The sequence below is a fragment of the Pungitius pungitius genome, chromosome 2 (assembly GCF_949316345.1).
Source record: "Pungitius pungitius chromosome 2, fPunPun2.1, whole genome shotgun sequence".
Lineage (NCBI taxonomy): Eukaryota > Metazoa > Chordata > Actinopteri > Perciformes > Gasterosteidae > Pungitius > Pungitius pungitius.
In genome coordinates this window covers 13263679-13284733 of record NC_084901.1, presented here as the reverse complement: position 1 = coordinate 13284733, position 21055 = coordinate 13263679, and the positions used below count along the sequence as shown (strand labels likewise).

General features: G+C 44.4%; 2 protein-coding genes across 2 annotated transcripts; both read left to right on the top strand.

The window, feature by feature from the left end:
• Window positions 1-4957: 4957 nt before the first annotated feature.
• On the top strand, window positions 4958-7678 carry thoc3 (THO complex 3). The gene is made up of 6 exons (XM_037462495.2): window positions 4958-5208; window positions 5548-5704; window positions 5776-5980; window positions 6183-6344; window positions 6601-6701; window positions 7341-7678. The coding sequence occupies exons 1-6, from the start codon at window positions 5029-5031 to the stop codon at window positions 7502-7504; spliced, it is 969 nt and encodes a 322-aa protein (XP_037318392.1). The 5' UTR covers window positions 4958-5028; the 3' UTR covers window positions 7505-7678.
• Window positions 7679-8994: 1316 nt separating this feature from the next.
• Window positions 8995-20286, top strand: LOC119211370 (complexin-2). The gene is made up of 4 exons (XM_037462217.2): window positions 8995-9146; window positions 14880-14996; window positions 16372-16547; window positions 17128-20286. The coding sequence occupies exons 2-4, from the start codon at window positions 14966-14968 to the stop codon at window positions 17323-17325; spliced, it is 405 nt and encodes a 134-aa protein (XP_037318114.1). The 5' UTR covers window positions 8995-9146; window positions 14880-14965; the 3' UTR covers window positions 17326-20286.
• Window positions 20287-21055: the final 769 nt, after the last annotated feature.

Here is a 21055-nt window from a genome sequence, read left to right as displayed (position 1 = left end):
AACGAGATGATGGAGCGGATCAAACACGGCGTCGTACTGCGGCCCGTCAAGAGTCAGGAGAAGAAGCTGACCACCGCACCCAAGGTCTGTCTCTTACTGACCTCAATCACATTATTGATCATCAGAGTGGTTGTCAACGAATCGCAATCAATAGATGAACGTTAAGCATTACTCTAAAGAGAGTTAAAATAGTCGAGGAGATGACAAGAGCCTTCCTGAATCAGTACCTGCGCCGCCTTCTGAGTGAGAAGGGGGTCCTACAGGATCGTGTTGTGGCTGTGATGTTGGGAGTCAGGGAGAGTTGGCTGTCAAGTGTCACACCGAGGTTCCTAGCAGTCAGAGTAGGCCTTAAGTTAACAGTCAGGTCCTGGTTCGTAGTTCAGTCTTGTCGGGGGTTGATCTTCAGGTGGTAAGCGGACATCCACTGACTATGTCCACCACTATGTCAGTCAGACAGGCAGAAAACCGTGTGAGGGAAGGAGAGAATTATTTGGGTGTCATCAGCATAGCTGTGGTAGGAGAAACCATGCGAGTGAATGACAGAGCCGAGAGAGTTGGTGTAGATAGAGAAGAGGAGGGGACCCAGGACAGAGCCCTGAGGAACTCCAGTAGTAAGAGGACAAGGTTCCAACACAGATCCTCTCCAAGTTACCCGGTAGGTGCGGCCATCAAGGTAGGATGAGAGAAGAGAGAGAGCAGAGCCTGTGACACCAAGTTCCTGAAGGGAGGAGATAAGGATCTGGTGGTTTACTGTGTCGAATGCAGCTGAAAGGTCCAGAAGGATTTGCATTAATCTTTTGATGTAAGGTCACTTACCACACACACGCACACATATTGCAGACCTTTCTAATTCATTTTAAAATCTTGTTTAACTGACTTTCTAAAAAATAACACATTTGTTTTATTTTCAGCCACCTCCAGTCTGTGAGGAGAAACCACAGGAGAGCGCCATGGAGGAGCTGAAAGGCATGCTGGTAAAAAAACGAAGTTTCAGCAGCACATACCCAAACCTCCATGAGTTAAATCTGCATTCTCTGTAGTGACCAGCAGGGGGCGACTCCTGGTCCTAAAGAGAAAATGACTCTTGATTTATTCCCTCAGTAAACATTGTAAACATGAGTTTATGGTCTCAGTCTATAGTTTCAAGTCTTCTTCTATACAGCATTATGTTCATTTAGTGAATTATGGTCCATTTAGAGTTCACTGCAGTGTCGCTTGTGTTCTCCAGGAGACGGTGAAGAGGAGCCCCAGCCAAGGTTCTCAGGAGGCCGGTCCCTCACCACCAGTGAAGAAGGACAGCGAGCTGGAGGTCATCCTTAGGCGCCGACGCAACAAGGCGGGAGAAGCCGGAGGTAACGGGTCTAAAAGCTCACCTGTAGTTTGAGTGAGTACAGTATCAAATAAAATACTAACCTCCATACTGCTGGACCCACTGAAGGCACAGAAGAGTCGGAAGGACCAGAACCACATCTTTAGCTTTAGTTGATTATGTGGCCCCTAGTGGACTAAAGTGGAAATGTCTCTTCTCACCAGGGTCCCTTTAGAAAACCTTTTTTTCTACTACAGTAGGGTCAGACAGTGTGACAAAAATGTAAGAAATAGAGATAATCAGCATTATCAAATAAATAGAACATTAAATGAACAAAGTCAGTCAAAAATATAACTAAACAGTTTATAACAATTTACCAGGTAAACTATTTAATGTTATATTATATATATATATATATATATATATAATATTATATTAAAGCGTTGCGAGTAAAGCGCTGCAAGTAAAGGTAGTTATTTGGGACCAGACGCCTGTATGGAATCTAATCACGCGAATAATACAAAATTAATTTGCTTCGCTTTTGGTGTGAACGCAGCATTATTCGTCCAACCACTCAATGCGCTTTAACAATTCATGTCAACATTCGTTGATGACACCTTGATGACAGGAGCTACACGGTGACCCGGTTCTGGTTTTGTCTTCCAGATGATGGACAGATGAGCCACGTATCGTCCTCTGACAGCCTGAATGGGAGACCCGGCAGCAGTGACTCGGTAGCGGGGGGGCTGAAAGTCCCCTCCGGCGCCGGAGACCAGGTCGGCCCAGAGGAGCAACGCGGGTCACGGCCAGGGCCCCTGGTGGCCCGGAGGAGAAGCTCTGAGACGGGCAGAGAGCACAGAGGTGGTTCCTGGCAGGAGAGGAGGTCCTGTAGCTCTCTGACGGAGAACGAGTCGCTTGGCAACGGCTGCACCAACAGGTGGGAACAGAACCAGCACCTTACCCCTCCGACCTCTGACCTCTTACCCCTGACCTCTGTGTGTCCCCCTCCCCACAGTGCGGCAGGGACGCTCGTACAGACAAACGGGGTCCAACCCGCCGAAGGGGAAGAGTACTAGAGACAGCTGAATCTTCTGATCGGCTATTGGCCGACAGGGGAGTGACGTCATCCGGGGAGGGGGGGGGGGGGGCGCTCACTCATCTGCCTTTGACCCGGGTCCAAACCAAAGGCTGTGTGATCCTCTCTGACACGCTGAAGGAGTGCAAGTCAGAGGTCAAAGGTCGTTGTTGTGAAGGCCCCCCCCCCCACACACACCTGTCCTGTTCGCCGTCGTCATGGAGACGATCAAACAACAAGTTCTATCAAAGATCAATAGCTTCATAGTCTGCATGTTCTCCTCTGATTGATCTGATACCAACTGATCAGCTTCACACCTTCAGACTGAAACATAAAGTCATCGATTAGAGACGATCTATTGGAACATTGATCGATCAGCTGATTATCAGCTCTCTCTTTGCACTGAACCTTTATTATTGTGAAAACACGCTTTAGGGGTTTTTATATGTAAAATCCCTTCATCTGATCGGAAGAAATGCCCCTCCTCCTCCTTTTTCTTTTTCCTCCTCCTCCCCCTCCTCTTCTTTCTTCTCCTCCTTCTCCTCTTCGTCTTCCTCCTCCTAAGATCCTTACATTTAGAAAACTTACCAGATGAATTCTGATGTCATTTAGTGAAGAGGGTTCGTCCCCTGGGGATCACGACCGTATCCAGTAACAGACTCAACTCAATGTGAAATGTTTTAGAAGAGCAGCTGAGACGCTGTGCTCTGATTGGCTCGTTACGATAGCGTCTCTCATGACTAATGAGAGAAGATGGTTCTATCATGATGTCATCATTGCCACCGGGTCAGACTCTGGTGATACCAGAAGACATCATCCAGGTTCACCAGGATCTCCTTCAACTCAGAAGGCGGAGTCCTGCTGATGGAGCTCCAGACGGAGGAGGAGAGCCTCTTCCTTGTCCTCCTCCATTAGCAGAGCTTCTTATCTCTGGAGACCCAGGACTTGGTGCTGGACCCGTTAGAGGGAAGGGAGGGCCGGGAGAACCAGAACCAGGACTGAGGTCAGACTGCGAGACCCTGCTGCAGTAGAACAAGAGCATGTCTAAAGGGACCTTGTGTAAAGAGACACTACCACTATAGTTCACAGGGGGCGCTACAATTGCCACAACATGAAAGATGATTATAGTGACTTTAAAGTGACATATTCTGCCCTTGTTTATTGAAATCACAGATAAAAGCAACAATAAAAACTAAGAAGACACCGATTATTAAGTGAACTATAGTCAGTAGAACCAATAGGTGACAGGAACGCCCCACCATCATCATCACCATCTTCATCATCACCACCATCATCATCAATACCCTCTGTTCACCTTAGTGATCAATTATCCATGTTAATAATCAATGAGTGGTCTTTACGTCTTCCTGTGTTTGTGTAATAAGTTGTATTAGTTTTTACAGACACCCAACTTATTTTTTTGGAGATAACAACGTTACAAACTACGCTAGCTGAGTGTACTTAAACGCAACGTGGATTCCACCATCAAACGGAGGACTTTAGTAGCGCGAGTCAGGACGAAATGGGACAGGCTTGGTGGAGACGTTACCTCAGGATGAAGGAGAACTGCCTCATGGTTCTCCAGGTTCTCCAGCGTGTTGTTGCTCTTCTCAGGAGGTTCCCAAACACATCCAACAGGAGCGTTCTTAGGGACGAGATGTCTCCTTCAAAATAAAGTAAATCTTCAGGTGGAATGTGGTGCTTGTGTCCTCTGTCTACCTCTGAATCTTGATGCCGTAGTGAAGATGCGTCTCTGTCCACAGGTGTCTTCTTGCACTGAGCTCCCTTTTCTGTTCTCCTTGTGCATTCCTTGAGCTTTTATTTTGTAGTTCTTCCATCTTTAAAGCATCTTATCCGTCATACAGAGTCGTGGGGGGGGGGGCTGGAGTATGTATATATATATATATATACACACCCATTATGAGTACACCTCATATATAGGCTCTTTGATTCAAAATTAGCACTGTTTTAAACAATATGCAAATACATAAAGGCACATTTGGGGTTTTATGACCCGCTGAAGTTCTGGTTATGATTTCTAGTTAAGTAACAATATTCATTCGGTGTGTTTGGAATACTAAATAAATCATTGATTTTCATTTTAGCATCACTTGAAATAAATAGTTTAAAGAAAACTGTGTCTTTTTTTGAAGAATAAATCTGTGAGGTTTCTGGGGCCTAAAAGTTCAATTCACCTTAATAAAATGTTTTTTTTAAAAAGGTCATCGATTTTTTGGGTGAAATTTATTTAGGTTTTTATCACGGAAACTTGTTACAAACCATAAAAAAATATTTGAGGAACATCTGAAAATTTCTCTTTTTGTCTTTCAGGGAAAACTGATTATAAATTATAATAATTTGGTATAGCAACACAATATTTAGGACTTTACTGACTTTACATTAGTTTAACAGTGCTGGTGCTTTCAAAGAAAAAAAATCAAGACTCAAGAACATCATAAACAAAAAGTATTTATAAAAAGTACTTGTTTTAGTTTAGTTTCGAATGTATTTTTATTTGAATGTTTATTATGTAGGATGTAAACAACAAACTGGCCACACTCCCGACCAGCTGGTGGCGCTCATCCGGCCTGCGCCACAAACCGCAACAAACGAAGGCGAAGAAGAAGAAGAAGCGGCGAAGAAGATGGCGTCGCGGTATTACCAGGAGATGCAGGAGAGCTTCAGGAACAACAACAAGAGCCGGGAGTTCCCGGCGCACACCGCCAAGGTGCACTCCGTGGCGTGGAGCTGCGACGGGAGGAGGCTCGCTTCCGGTTCCTTCGATAAGACCGCGAGCGTGTTTGTTCTCGAGAAGGACCGCCTGGTGAGTACGCGCGCGTCCTGCTAGCACGTTAGCCTAGCCTCCATGAACTCACGTTAGCGGTTGTTCCGATGCCTGTGGCGTGTTACTTCACAACTTTATTGACAGCGCGGTTGCGTACATCACACTGTTTAAAGGAGCATTTTCACTGGCAAACCTCCTTTTGTGGATATGTGCCGGATATGAAGGGGTTTGTTAGCGTTTCACATTGTTTCCACACGTGTCCTGATGTGGTTCTTTTAAGAAACCAATAATCCTCCAGAATTCAGTTCTCATGAAGAATGCACACTTCACACGGCCTCGGCCTTCGGTTGGTATAACTAGCAGCTGCCTATTCTTCAGGTGAAGGAGAACAACTACAGAGGCCACAGTGACAGCGTGGATCAGCTCTGCTGGCATCCCACCAACCCGGATCTCTTCGTCACAGCCTCCGGGGACAAGACCATCCGCATATGGGACGTCCGCACCACCAAATGCATCGCCACCGTCAACACCAAAGGTGGGTCCTCGCTCCTCTGGAGGGAGAGTGCCCGCCAACGGCTGTCGGTCATCGTCTGTCCTTTCCTTTAGGGGAGAACATCAACATCTGCTGGAGCCCCGACGGGCAGACCATCGCCGTTGGCAACAAGGACGACGTGGTGACCTTCATCGACGCAAAGACGCACCGATCCAGAGCTGAGGAGCAGTTCAAGTTTGAGGTGAACGAGATCTCCTGGAACAACGACAATGACATGTTCTTCCTCACCAATGGCAACGGCTGCATCAATGTGCTCAGGTAGGACCCCCTTCTTCTGTGTATGCATCAAGTCATCCTGAGGTAGGACCACCTTCTTATCTCCATGGTCATCGGTCAGCCACCCGTTTCCTCCTCAACCTTTAAAGTTGTTTCTGCTCAGTAATCCAGAAAAAGCAAGCGTCCTCTTGTCTGAGGTCATCGTGACGTCCTCCTCACCGTATTGTGTGTGTTGTGTCTCCAGCTACCCGGAGCTGAAGCCCATCCAGTCCATCAACGCTCACCCATCTAACTGCATCTGCATCAAGTTCGACCCGACGGGGAAGTACTTTGCGACAGGAAGCGCAGACGCGCTGGTGAGCCTGTGGAATGTGGAGGAGCTGGTGTGTGTCCGCTGCTTCTCCAGGTCGGTGTCCCCCGAGGTCACGGTTTAACCCTCCTTGTATATTGTGACATCATCAATAAGAAGTACTGGAGCCAAATCCTTAAAGTTAGAGAAATTGTCCTTATTTAGTCATTCAATGTTTTTCTGGAAAGATGGTTTAGTTATAAAACATTCAGTGTATCATCATGTTCATGTAGTTCTCTGAAATGTTTGACTCTTTATGAAATACTAACTCCTCCCCTTTGGACTCATGACGTCATCTTTGACTCTTCTGCAGGCTGGACTGGCCGGTGAGGACGCTGAGCTTCAGCCACGATGGAAAGATGCTGGCTTCGGCCTCGGAGGACCACTTCATTGACATCGCTGAGGTCGAGACGGGTCAGTCATTTACCTTGTTTTTCAGTAAGCGCTTTAATGGATGTCCACAGGAGAAGTTCAAATAGATTTTTTTTTTTCTCAATAAAATATGGTGCTTACCATCTTTATCAAAGTCTGATACAATGTATTTCAAAACTGAAACAACGGTTGTCATTTGACACAAACAGTACAGAAACTCCTAAAAGATGAACTGATAAAAGCACTTAAGTACTAGTTAGCGCTCGCATACAAAACCCTTAAAGAAAATACACAAACACTCTAAAAGCGCCTTAAACCATTTCTTTAAGAGATCGAGAAGAAACCTCAACCTTTAATGAAAAACCACCTGTTAGATGTGTAAATAATCGTTTTGTACTATTCCCAACTTCAATTTTGTTATTTAATGGTAATTTTATTGAAATATGTTTACAAATGTAAGTTGAAAAATTTTATTCATAGTATTTTATGAATAAAAACTTTGAAATGCAATATATAGATTTTTCATTATTATTCAAAATCAATAAGGAATGACCCTTTTTTTTTTTTAGATAAAAACATTTGGGCGTTGGGGGGTCTTGCAGTGTCCCTTTATCCCCGTGAAACCTAACCATTAAAACCCCTTAACCTCACCTCGTAACGGACTGTGTGCGCCTCCTGCAGGAGAGAAGCTGTGGGAGGTGCAGTGTGACTCCCCCACCTTCACGGTGGCCTGGCACCCTAAGAGGCCTCTGCTGGCCTACGCCTGCGACGACAAGGAGGGGAAGTACGACAACAACCGAGAGGCCGGCACCGTGAAGCTGTTCGGCCTCCCCAACGACTCCTGAACTACACAAAGAGGAGGAGGAGGAGGCTGATCTTCTCTTCTCCCCCAGCAGAGGATGTCGCTGCTCCTCGTTTTGTACCCAGATAAAAAAAACACACCTCCCACTGCTGTAATATATTGTTTTTGTGTAAGATAGCTGATCGTTTTGATATTAAATGGGTTTCTTTATAAATACGCTTTGACTTGTGATGTTTGTTAATGTTAAATGAAGGATAATCATCTCCTTCAGAAGAGGATCTCCATGAATCAATGAATCTCAATGAATCCTGCTCTTCATCTTTTCCTCTTCCTGTTCTTCAGTTTATATGATTCACTTTTACATTTTATCTTTGTCTTTTACACTTAATGCTTCCTTCATATTCCAGAAAGTTCTTCCAGTAGTTCCACACATCAAGTTTAGTATCATTAAGACCTTCTTCACCTGCTTCCTCTCAGGTGTTCATCATTCAGCTCATTGGTTCAAAGTATTTAGTGTTTGTGTCAATAATCCATCCATCTGCTGCTGAACAAACAGGGATCCGGTTTCTCTTGATGACACCAAAGAAACTCCAAATAAAAGCATTCGATATTTGTTCATTGAATTTTGTCCTTCAAGCTATTTTGATGAAATATAACATTTTATGTCTTATGAGAAAAGAGCTTGAGACATTCAAATCAGTAAAACGTAAAAAATGAATCCTCTCGGTTGTAAAATATAATTTAGATGTTGTCATGACGACGTGACAGCAAAGTGCCGTCCCTTCATATTTCCACATCTGAGTCGGTGGGGGGGGGGTCGACGAGCAGGAGTCTGGAGAGAGGCCTCACGCACACAATCACAAACACACACACACGCTACAGCATCTAGTTTCGTCTCAACTGTTTCTTGGTGAATCAGACTGAACAAAGGAGGAGCTGAGGTGTGTACATTAGTGTTTGTGTGATGCTGTCCTTGCCTGAGCCTCGAGCAGCATCTGCCTGTGTGTTTGATCAGTGTGTGTGTGTGTTTGCTCAGAGATAAATGAGGCTGCTGATGGCTCTTTAACAATGAGTGCATTAGCAGGTGACACCTGAACGCACCTCTCTCTCTCTCTCTCTCTCTCTCTCTCTCTCTCTCTATATTTATATATATATATATATATATATATATATATATATATATATATATATATATACACACACACACACACACACACAGTCTGTATGTTAGAAGAAACATTTTAACTTGTACTAGTCAAAGGCGCTTTTTGCTTGTCCAATCAGAGCAGAGGAGAGGCGGGACAAACACCTAATGTTCATTTACACGATGTTTTTACTCCTTAAGGCAGCAGACGCTGAATCTTTTTACTTTCAACTTCACTTATTTGTTCTCTTTTAAACAGAAAATCTTATTTGTATTGAAATGCTTCTCAAATCAGACTAATAAATTAGATACTACTTCTCCAGGTTTCACTCAGAGACCTGTTGTGTCTCCATATGCTCCCTCTCTTCCTGCTGTCAGGGAGGAGTGGAGCGGCGAGGGGGAGGAGAGAGAGAGAGAGAGAGGAGGAGAGAGGAAGGAGGAGATAGGAAGGAGGAGAGAGGGAGGAGACGGAACGCACATCACATGCAGCTCGAGCAGCAGACCGGTCGGATCTCTCTGTCCCTCATATCGGAATCTGCAGGTCAGTAGAAAACGCGACCATGTGAGGAGGAGGAGGAGGAGGAGGAGGAGGAGGAGGAGGAGGCGCGATCCGTTTGATATTTGGGATTTTTACATTAGGAGGAGAAGTGAAGATGGAGGTCAGGGAGAAGAGGTGCGCAGCGGGTTAGGGGAGGCTGGGGAGAGTGCACGCGTGCTGGTGGTGCGCGCGAGTCTGAACGCGCGTCCATCCGGTCCGCAGACGGTCATCAGGCTGCAGGTATCAGGGGGCTCCACCTGACGCTGCGTTCATGGAACATAGGAAAACGGAGGTAGCGCATTGGATCACTGCTCTCCTCCTCGACTCTCCTTCCCGCTTCCGCCTCCTCTTCTTCTTTCTCCTCCCCCTTCCTCCTCGACTCTCCTTCCCGTTTCCTCCTCCTCTTCTCCTTTCTCCTCCCCTACTCTCCTTCCCATTTCCTCCTCCTCTTCTCCTTCCCTTCCTCCTCTACTCTCCTTCCCGTTTCCTCCTCTTCTTCTCCTTTCTCCTTCCCTTCCTCCTCTACTCTTCTTCCCGTTTCCTCCTACCTCTTCTCCTTTCTCCTCCCCCTTCCTCCTCGACTCTCCTTCACGTTTCCTCCTCCTCTTCTCTTTTCTCCTCCTCTACTCTCCTTCTCATTTCCTCCTCCTCTTCTCCTTCCCTTCCTCCTCTACTCTCCTTCCCGTTTCCTCCTCCTCTTCTCATTTCTCCTCCTCTACTCTCCTTCCCATTTCCTCCCCCTCTTCTCCTTCCCTTCCTCCTCTACTCTCCTTCCCGTTTCCTCCTCGTCTTCTCCTTTCTCCTCCTCTACTCTCCTTCCTGTTTCCTCCTCTTCTTCTCCTTTCTCCTCCCCTTCCTTCTCTACTCTCCTTCCTGTTTCCTCCTCTTCTTCTCTTTTCTCCCCTTTCCTCCTCTACTCTCCTTCCTGTTTCCTCCTCCTCTTCTCCTCCCCTTCCTCCTCTACTCTTGTTTTCTGTTTCCTTCTCCTCTCTCCTTTATTCTCCTTTCTAGTTTAATTCTATATCTTCTCTCTTCACTCAACTCTACTCTCCTTTCCTGTTTCCTCCTCTTCCTCTCTTCTCTCTCCTCCTCTAGTAGCCTTTCCCGTTTTCTCCTCTCTTCTCTCTCTTTCTCAACTCTCCTTTCCTTTTTCCTCCTCTCGACGTCTTCTCCTTTCCTCTCTTCTCCTCTCCTCTTTCCTCTTTCTACACTACTCTGCCCCTCCTCCTTTTCCTCCACCCCTTCTGCCTCCTCCTCACCGAGCAGCTCCTCGTTGATGGACGATGGAGTCTGAATTATTTATAGCTGCCAGCACATCGATTGTTTCAGCCAGCTGTCATAATGTGTGTGTCTTTGTGTCTTTCTGTGTGTGTGCGTGTGTGTGTGTGTGTGTGTTTGTGTTGTGTATTTGTGTGTGCGTGTGTGTCCTTGTGTGTGTGTATGGGTGTGTGATACAATCAGCCAGTCACAATGAGGCTGAACTTCATTCTTTGAGTTTGTTAATAATATGTATAAATATGTATGCATATTAACAAACTCAAAGAAGTCTTTTGTCTTGGTCTCCTTGGGATACATCCTTTGTTCTCTTACTTTGGTGGAAGTTAAGCTTCCCATAAATCCACCGTATCTCTGACAGCCTCTGAATCAGTTCAGTGCTATGCAGACGTTAGCATAGCACTCTCTCCTCACCGAGCCGCGGCGTAGTGTGGAGACAGAGACCTCTTTTCAAGCTTCTCTCTTTCTACTTGAAGTAGTTGACTGACATCATGTGGTGTGTTTGGCCTGACCCTCGTAGAGGGTTACGTTAGCGGCGTAACCCACGCGTAGCATGTAGCGCTATTTTCTGATCCTTCTGCGCTTTGTGTTGCTCATGTTTAGGTCTGTGGGGCATCACAGAGTGTTGGTTTAAACACATTCTGATGAATTTCTATATATATCTATATGATTAAATTCATCTAATATAAAATGTGTTTTAATCCTCATGCTTTTAGTCAATTTTCCTTTCATTAGATTGTTCATTAAGATCTATTTTAGCCAATCACAGACAGACTCAACCTGCACAGATTGCTTTAAATTTAAATGTTGTAACTTTCTTTCTCATCATGACTTCATTAATGCACAATTCGAATTAACATATGTGCCCCCCTCAGAACTAAATACCACATTACTCTCTAAATATGAGTTGTGAGAATACTTTTGTAGGAGAGTAGGTGTTAGAGATATATTAAAGACCAGAGCCAGAGGAGAATGAGGCAACAGCGTTGCTAGTAGGAGTACTTGTACTACTGCAGCAGTACAACCATTCCTCTCTTTAACGCTGTCCTATGGCGGATAAAAGTACCACTGTTGCCGTGGTAACAACCCTTAGGCACCTGTTTGGCATAGCGTTCGCCTCCTGCTCGATGAGGGAGAGGAGAGGCAGTGGAGGAGACGCAGGAAAGGAGACGTAGAAAAGGAGTCTGTGTATGTGTATATACTCCACTGTAACCTGTGTAGTATTTTAATTCTCCATTGTAACAAATGTAGTATTTTTAATCCTCTATAGTAGCGAATGTAGTATTTTAAACTCCAAAGTTACGTATGTAGTATTTTTAACCCTCCATAGTAACTTAAGTAGTATTGTAAACTCTCCTTAGTAATGTATGTAGTATTTATAACCCTCCATAGTAACGTATGTAGTATTTTAAACTTCAAAGTTACGTATTTGGTATTTTAAACTCTCCATAGTGGCGTATGTAGTATTTTAAACCCTCCATAGTAACTTATGTAGTGTTGTAAACTCTCCATAGTAATGTATGTATTATTTTTAACCCTCCATAGTTACATATAGTATTTTTAACTCTCCATAGTTACATATGTAGTATTTTTAACCTTCCATAGTAACTTATGTAATATTTTTAACCCTCCATGGTAGCGTGCGTAATATTTTTAACCCTTCATAGTAGCGTACGTAGTATTTTTAATCCTCCATAGTAACGTATGTAGTATTTTAAACTTCAAAGTTACGTATTTGGTATTTTAAACTCTCCATAGTGGCGTATGTAGTATTTTAAACCCTCCATAGTAACTTATGTAGTGTTGTAAACTCTCCATAGTAATGTATGTATTATTTTTAACCCTCCATAGTTACATATAGTATTTTTAACTCTCCATAGTTACATATGTAGTATTTTTAACCTTCCATAGTAACTTATGTAATATTTTTAACCCTCCATGGTAGCGTGCGTAATATTTTTAACCCTTCATAGTAGCGTACGTAGTATTTTTAATCCTCCATAGTAACGTATGTACTATTTTTAACCCTCCATAGTAACTTGTGTAGTATTTTTAACCCTCCATAGTAACGTATGTAGTTTTCTTAACCTTCTCCAATCCACTCTTGCGGAGGCAGAGCGAGTGTAACTTGATTCTGTGATTCATGGTTCATCCTCTGGAAACCATTCATGTCCATATTAAACAGAGGGCCGTCCATCAGACATAATCTAGATAAGATGATCAGAATCATAAGAATTCAGAGGTAAACTTCTGCTTTTGACTTTCTCTCCATCTCTCAGCTACGTAGCGTAGCAGAGCTTCCGCCCCCACATCGCCGCCCACCTTCCCAGCATGCCTTTGGCCTCTTACCACAGCTCCCCAACCCTGACAGAGCTCCCCTCTGAGAGGAAGAACATAGGATGTGAAACAGAAATAAACCTTCCTCTCCGTGCTTAGAGATTTAAAAAAATTCAAGCTGATTATTTGCGTATTTTCATCAGATTACTGATGCAATTTATTTCCTGTTAGGAGTTCAGGATGAACAGTTTGTTTCAAACATTCAGGCTCCCCACAGGATGAACTATAAGATGAACAGAGCCATTACCTCAATCACCTTTGTGTCATCTGTTTATTGTGTCAGACAGATCAATATATAGAATATAAATATAAATAGAAACTATTAAAATGTCCCACCTCCATTGATCGATCCGTTCTAATTCGTCTGTATCCAAGAAATCAAACACGATGTAGTCCACGTTATCAGGAAGTATGGAGGATAGTTCCAACATGATAGATAAACATATTAAAATGCTTTCATTAAAAATGCATCTTGGCCTCAGTCAGGTTGTTAGCTTGCAGCTAATAACACATTCAGATGACTTTTTGGGGATATTCTGAAGGTTTGGTCCTTAGATTTAATTTACACATCAAACATCACAAGATGCGTAACTGAGTTGTGGAAGTATTTCTTCAAACAAGTTGCTGCTGACCCTGTCTCCTTCTCCTTCTCTCCTCCTCCGCTTTACATTTACTCCTCATTTCCATATCAACTCCCTCCTCTCTCCGCCTCCCTGTTTCCTTCACCCCCTCCTCCGCTTACATCCTTGGTCCTTGTTTCCCTCGGTTACACCCCCGCCCCCACCCCCACCCCTTCCTTCTTCTCCCCTTAATTCTTTCGCTCTTTCTTATCCTCCAGCCACCCGACCACAGAACAAATGGACGAACGCCTCGCTGGCTTCCTCCTCCCCCCTCCACTGCCGGAGGGAGGGGGGGTAGAGGTCTGCAGCTCCATCCTTAACGACCAACCCACCTCCATCCTTAAGGACGAAGCTGCAGACCCCCCCCCCCCCCCACCCTCGGTCGTTGGAAGGCGTGGGGGGTTCTGTGGCTCCGTGCTTCAGGGGGAGGGCTGTGCAGGATCATCTCAAAGCATCAGTGATGCACAGTGACAACAGAGATAACAGAACCTCTCTCTCGTGTATTAATACTCAAGTCCTTCTTCAGACATTTCATCATATTTATTTATTTGTACTGCGTCGTTCTACCTTGAACGATAGCTGGGTGTTAAATGAATAATGACAACTAACGCTAACTATCTTTATATCTGTTTATATGTATATCCAAGTCACAGATGTTAGGAAGCTACTTAGCAGAGTTAGCATAGTAATAGTCTCCAGAAATACAAAAAGCAACCCGTGGAACCAGATTCAGAAAATACATGATGACAAGCATGAAGTGATCTACATTTATGTTCCATTTACGGTATTTAAATGTATTTTTTATTATTTACACAAAGGACAGGAAGTGACGTGATAGGAGACGTTGTTTGAGGACAATGATGATGGATGAATGTGTTTATTGGCGTGTGGTGATTTGGTCAGAGGAGCTGCTTCTTGGAGATTAGATTAGTTCAATTAGCAGATGTGTAGATGATGGATGGAACGTTGGGATGATGAGCAGACTCAAACATGGAGGATGGAAATGGAAAAGTGAGTCAAGTGATGTCATCAGTGGTTGTGTTTTGTTTTTGTTCATTAATCACACATTTAAAACTATGCAATATGATAAACAATTACCTAAAAGTCCTTCAAACTGAAACCATAGAAGAAGAAAATGAGGAGGGGGAGAAGGATGAAGACTGCTAGGGGGCTCTTCATCAGGGCACAGCAGCTTTTAAAATAAAACACATCCATAATCATAAGTATTAACAGGGTATGCGACCAATCAGGAGCCTCGATTTATGAAACAGTGAAAAAAATACATATTCACCTCCTTTAGTGTGGAATCTGTGGATGTGTGTGTGTGTGTGTGTGTGTGTGTGTGTGTGTGTGTGTGTGTGTGTGTGTGTGTGTGTGTGTGTGTCGATCCCATTCAAACAGAAATGAGCTACATTGTTTCATATATTTCATACATGTGTCATATCTGATGTGAGTAAAGCCGAGGCTCCTGGTGTATGATGGGATCTCATGTGGTCTCTCTCAGGTCCAGAAGAAAGGGCAGACCAGCAGGAGGACTACATGCTCAGCTCGCTCTGCTCCTGAGAAGAACCACGACACCGATCAGACAGCATGGACTTTGTGATGAAGCAAGCTCTAGGTGGTGAGTACTCAAACGTCCTGCAGCAGACAATACATGTGAACGTGTTCAGGTGGAAACCCTAAATCCGATGAGCATGATGTGTCTCCTTGTGAGTATGTCCTCAGGGGTCAGAACCTCCTGCAATCAACTCTGTGAGAAGCAGCCAGTCGTCCACTCCTCCTTGTCTCCTCCATCCTTCAGTCCTTCCTGTACTCCTCCTTCCTCCTCCTTCTCTAATCCTCTCATCCTCTCCTCTCTCCCCCACCACTCCGGAGAGGTACTTGACCTCCCATAGTGCAGCTCTCTGGTGCTGTGACCTTTACTCCAGGAGCAGACTGGTGTTTGCCTTCATGGACCAGCTGCTTCTCCACACACACACACACACACAGTTAATCAGGACCGTCTGATCTGTGTTTGCGTCTCAGTTGTTGTGCGTCTCAGAACCATGTGACCTGGGATGAAATGAACAACGAAATAAATGGGACGGCTCTAATTCCACCCTCATGGGTCTTTTTGGTAAATAATGGTAAATAATGTCTCAGTGTCTTAGTTGACCTGGAATCTGATCCCAGAGGGACAGTCTATGATGTCATAAAGACCATCAAGAAGCCGGCCTCTTCCTGCTGGCAGCGAGACTCCATCCACTACCAGATGAAAGAATGGAAATGCCAATGGTTTCCACATCAGTGTCCAGAGGCCTTGCTCCCTAGCCACCTGTTCAGGACCGTTATTTCGACGAGGCTGTTCATAGGACAAAGAACCCATTTGTGCCTCCTCCAGGATATTGAACTCCTTGGTCGTCCTCTTTTCTCATGTGACAGATAACGGTGATGTAATCTCTGTGCCGCGCTTCATTTCCTGTGACGTGTGATCACGTGTGAACATGTGACCCGTCTCCTGGGATCTACAGGGACGTAGCCATGGAGATGGAGGTCATCGCCGCTTCTCATATCGTCTTTGCATAGAAGTCCCCATCGCCAGGTCTACAAAGGGGAGGAGCCTAAATTAGATGTAAACAACAACATGTAGCGGGACACGTTGTTTTGTTGGTATGAATGCAGATGTTTATCTCAACAGCTGTCTGAAGGTCTACCAGGTTGTTTGACGCCAACATTCCTGGTTCCCAGAAGATGAACCACAGAGATCTGGCAGGTTTTAGTTCATTTCTATTCGTTCTGTATATGGGTTATACACGAAGAACCAGAAACAGCATCAGAGCCAACCTTTCGGTTGCAAAGATACTTGTCATGGAAGCACTTGTAAATCTTCATCTCCAGATGTTCCTCTAAGGAGGAAGCACCTGTGAACTTTCATCTCGAGATGTTCGTCTTCCTCATACAGCAGCTGATTAAATGATCAGGTCTTTGTTTCATATTCACCTCTCTAATCTGTCCAGGAGCCACCAAAGACATGGGGAAGATGCTGGGGGGGGAGGAGGAGAAAGACCCCGATGCATCCAAGAAAGAGGAGGAGCGGCAGGAGGCGCTGAGGCAGCAGGAAGAGGAGAGGAAGGCCAAGCATGCTCGCATGGAGGCCGAGAGGGAGAAAGTACGGCAGACCATCAGGGACAAGGTTTGGTGCTTTGACTTTGGCTCTTCACCTCCCTTTCTTCTCCTTTCCTTCTTGTTTGCGTCTGCTAATTGTCTCTTCTCCATCTCCTCTTCATCTCCTCGTTGTCCCGTCGGTTTTTTCTTTGTCTCCTTTTATTCTCCTCATTGTCTCCCTTCAATCTCCTCTTTGTGTCCTTTTTATCTCTTCGTCTCCTTTTGTCTTCTCTCCGTCTCCTCTTTGTCTTCTTTTGTCTCCTCTCCGTCTCCTCTTTGTCTCCTCTGCGTCTCTTCTTTGCCTCCTCACCTCTTTAAATTGAAACTTCCAGTTAAATGTTGTCTGAAGTTACACCGCCATGTGATTTTTCCCAAAAATAAAGATTGATTTCATTATTATGAATTAAAGGAAATTGAAAGTATATTTGAATGAGGTAAACAACATAATAATCCTTCAATCCTAAGATTTGAATTTTAAACTAACGTGCAACTTCAAAGCTACTAATGATATGCCTCTTCTTCTTATTGTCCCCCTCGTGTCCTTCTCATTGTCCCTCTGATATCCCCTTCATCCCCTCTCCCTATCGCCCCCCTTACATCCTCCTCAGTACGGGCTGAAGAAGAAGGAGGAGAAGGAGGCGGAGGAGAAGGCTGCCATGGAGCAGGCCTGCGAGGGCTCCTTGACCCGTCCTAAGAAGGCAATTCCTCGGGGATGCGGAGACAACGACGAAGAGGACGAGGAGAGCATCCTGGACACCGTCCTCAAGTTCCTGCCCGGACCCCTGCAGGACATGTTCAAGAAGTGAAAGGAGGCGGGGTTTGAGAGTTGATCTGGGCGAAACTCTTGGAGGCATCTCACTGCCTTTCTACAAATCCTTTACGTCCTTCTTTTTCTACTCTTTTTATTTGACATTTTCTATCGCCCTCTGTCCTTTTTTTCCTCGTTACTACTCAGACATTCCAATTGGTCTGCTGCCGTCTGTTGCCGGGCAACAGGCACCGACGGAGAGGAGGAGGACGACAGGTGGAGCATGATTGTGTTTTTCTACTTTTAAGAACCTCAGCGTTTATATTCCAATCAGATGAGTCTGCGTTTTCAGTTTGAGCGTTGTGTGTCTTCTTACATTGTCTTCCAGCAGAGGACACGTCAAACATTCAATGCCTCTGATGGAGACATTTATTGTGTCTGTCTCTGTTAGCGACATTGAATGTCTCTGATAAGGACATGTATCTCCAGTAATCTGAGGCCAGGTCTTCAGGCAAAGAACTAAGCACATTGCATCTCTTCGAGTCTTTGAGCTACTGAGGAACTTCATGCGTTACTTCCTTTCGACTTGGTCCTCTAAACCTTCTCAGACGATCTCAGCTACTTACACTGCCACCGAGCTACAGACGGCTGAAGATCTGTAAAAGATTTATATTTTCGAGTCTTTTCTTTGAATCCCACTTTAAAAAAGTCTTTGTCCATAAATGGGGCGAAGCTCCGAGTCCGGTTGTTAGTGAGCGTCCCGGTGAAGACAATTGAGGTTTGGCCCGCTGGAGGACAGTGGGAGGAGCCTGTACCTCCTGTCACAACCTCCGTCATTGGTTGAAAGAGGTTTCCACCGTAGGCACTTAATCAACTGTCTACTTCTTCACGTGCTCTTCTCTCTGTTTCTTCTGAACACAAATGCAAACGTCCGGCCTTGTCTCTGCTTGCGGACGATTCGCAAATGTGCCGCCATGTTTAATGCGACCATCTTCGTCCATGTTTCCCTCCGTCCCTCCGGCACTTCATGCGGGGACCAAAGAAGTACCGGCGACGTCCTCACATTTCCTTTTGCATGGAGTCCCGCAGGAGTCCAGAGTGTTGCATGAAACCCAAAGAAAAGCCCAAAGTTGAGTCCTCTTTCGTAGATATAGGAAGGAACCATCCGTATTCAGTGCAATGTCCCCCTCCCCTCACTGTCCCCTCAGGTCCCCTCTCCTCATTGTCCCCACCTTGTCCACTCCCCTCCTTGTCCCCCCATATCCACTCCCCTTCTTCTCCTTCCATGTCCCCCAGGTCCCCTCTCCTCATTGTCCCTTCATTTCCTCCCATGTGCTCTCATGTCCCCTCTCCTCATTGTCTCCCCATGTCATCTTCCCTCCATGTCCTCCCATGTCCCCTCATGAAATGATCACAAACACTAGTGAACCATTTGTTTAACTTAAAGCTCGTTGAAGCCATATTATTTTATTGATCGCAATAATTACTTTAAATTATAAAGAAAGAGAGAATTGTCTCGTGTTTTCTGGAATAAAAGATAGAGAAACTACATTTCTATATCTGTTTGTGAATGTCTACACATGGACAATGTTTGTAGAACATGTTTACTGTTAGTGTGTGTGAGTTTGTCTTTAGATGTGTGTGTCTTTCTACACACACATCTATATATATATATACATATATAAATATATATATTTAGGGTTAGAACAGAACCCGATCCGACACAAGAGGGATCCACAGTTTGTTGTTGTCTGAAGTTTGAAGCTGAAGGACGTTATTATTTTATTTTTCCAAAACGGACACCAAATGAAACACAAACAAATAAAAATAGATGAAAAATAAATAAACAAAATGAGTTTCAATGTGAGATGTCAGCATGAAGAGGCTTCCAACGATGGGAGAGCAGGATGAATGAATGAATGAGGACCACACAGAGACACTCCGACCTCCCATTGAAGCAGAGATTCTCCTTCTGGTGATACAGCGCACGTTTACGAGATGCAAAGAGCGCTTGAGATGAAGAACTTTAAATGTTAGCGTAGCTCGACTGGACTGTTGAACACTGTAATGATGTCATGACATTTGTCTTTTTTTTTCTTTTTTTTTCACGCAAGAATCATCTCAGACGACCCCCGCTAATCCCTGCCAGTAGCTCTGGCTATCGGGCTAACGAGCTAACGAGCTAACGGGCCACCGGCTCCATTTCACAGCTTACCTCGTGGCCACATTTACGTCCCCTCAGCAGGGGACGAGGTCCTTTCAATACATTCCCGTCGTTAACGCACCAACGTTACACAGAAAGCACTTTCCCTTTAGCTCAGCCGATCGTGCCCCCAAAGTGGAGACCTTGTCTTGGTCCCTTTTTTAAGGATTTAAAAAGGTACCCAGAGCTGGATGAAAATGATTGGATTCTTCTTTCATCACATCACATCACATGTCATTTATCTGAGGCTTTTATTCAAAGCCACTTACAATAAGAGCATTTCAATCATAAGTAAACAAACTCAGAAGAACAAGAAACAAGTGTAATTTCATCAAATAAGCCGATGTACAACTTGTTATAGATAAGATCCATTATAAGTCCAGTTTAAGGTCTACAGTGTGTTAGTGTTTTAGTGGAGGTTTAGTCTGAAGAGGTGTGTCTTTAGTCTGAAGACATAAAGGCTCTCTGTGGTCCTGATGTCATCAGAGAGCTCCTTCCACCATTTAGGAGCAGGACAGCAAAGAGTCGTGATCTAGTCGAGTGTTTTGCTCTCAGTGAGGGAGGAACAAGCAGCTTGATGTTGGGATGGAGGGTTCCACCATGTCTTAAAGTTTCTACATTCTAAATGGGGTGAATTTCTTAACTTCTGCATCCTGAAATAATTTCACCAAGAATGGTTAAGAATGTGAAACATGGCTTCTTGTGCTGTGTGTCCTTTAGCTGCATGTTATGTCCTCGATGTGGAGCCCAATCACTGTAAACCGTACCATTCTTTTTGGAAATGAAATAGAACCAATAAAACCGGTTAATAAAAAGCGAACGTTCTTTTCATTCTGTTTTCATTACATATTATGTTTGATACATTATTTTATGACAAACTTGTTGGTGCTGCAAAGAATCTTTCAACTATTCAACAATTTAAAAGTAATCTTTTCTGTTTTTTGATATGTTGTATTAACATTGAATGAAGATATTATAAAGAGAGGAGAGATTACTGTAACTGTGGAGGGTTGATCATCGGATGCAATCCATAAACAGAACTTCCTGGTCCAGTTGAAATAGCACTGCCTGTTTATAGTTGTATTATTTATTCATTTATTATTGATACCAAAATTATACAATTCATATTCATAGTATTAATTATTATGATAACTGTATAATATTTATTACTGCTTTACATTATATTAATTAATGTTAACGTATTTGTATTGTAATAAAAGGAGTGTAGTAACATAGCAGAACCACAGGGGGGCAGCAGAGCTCGGGGTTGCGACTTCAGAGCGGATGAACCATTGAGACCAGAAGGGTTCGCTGTGTTCTTCTTCTTTAGTGTCTCAGTGGGATGGTGGACTACAGAAGAAACACCAGCTCTCCTTCCTTTGTGGTTTCACAGGTCTGACTGGGAGAAGACCGCGGGTCAGATCCAGAGACCAAGAGCACTTGTAAGATGAAGAGACCAAGACCACCAGACCAGAATTCATTCTTCCTTCCTAAAGGTGAATGGATGAAGCAAACGTAATGTTCAGCAAATACAGACGTCCAAGAACCAACAACCCCCCCCCCCCCATTACCTTCATCATTACCA

What these genes read in the sequence shown, in the direction of transcription:
- LOC119211370 (XM_037462217.2), top strand. Translation starts at nt 14,966, where the DNA reads ATGGACTTTGTGATGAAGCAAGCTCTAGGTG. An exon ending in GATGAAGCAAGCTCTAGGTG is followed by an intron (nt 14,997 to 16,371) that starts GTGAGTACTCAA and finishes TAATCTGTCCAG; the next exon opens with GAGCCACCAAAGACATGGGG. An exon ending in GGCAGACCATCAGGGACAAG is followed by an intron (nt 16,548 to 17,127) that starts GTTTGGTGCTTT and finishes CATCCTCCTCAG; the next exon opens with TACGGGCTGAAGAAGAAGGA.
- thoc3 (XM_037462495.2), top strand. Translation starts at nt 5,029, where the DNA reads ATGGCGTCGCGGTATTACCAGGAGATGCAGGAGAGCTTCAGGAACAAC. An exon ending in TTCTCGAGAAGGACCGCCTG is followed by an intron (nt 5,209 to 5,547) that starts GTGAGTACGCGC and finishes CCTATTCTTCAG; the next exon opens with GTGAAGGAGAACAACTACAG. An exon ending in TGTGTCCGCTGCTTCTCCAG is followed by an intron (nt 6,345 to 6,600) that starts GTCGGTGTCCCC and finishes ACTCTTCTGCAG; the next exon opens with GCTGGACTGGCCGGTGAGGA.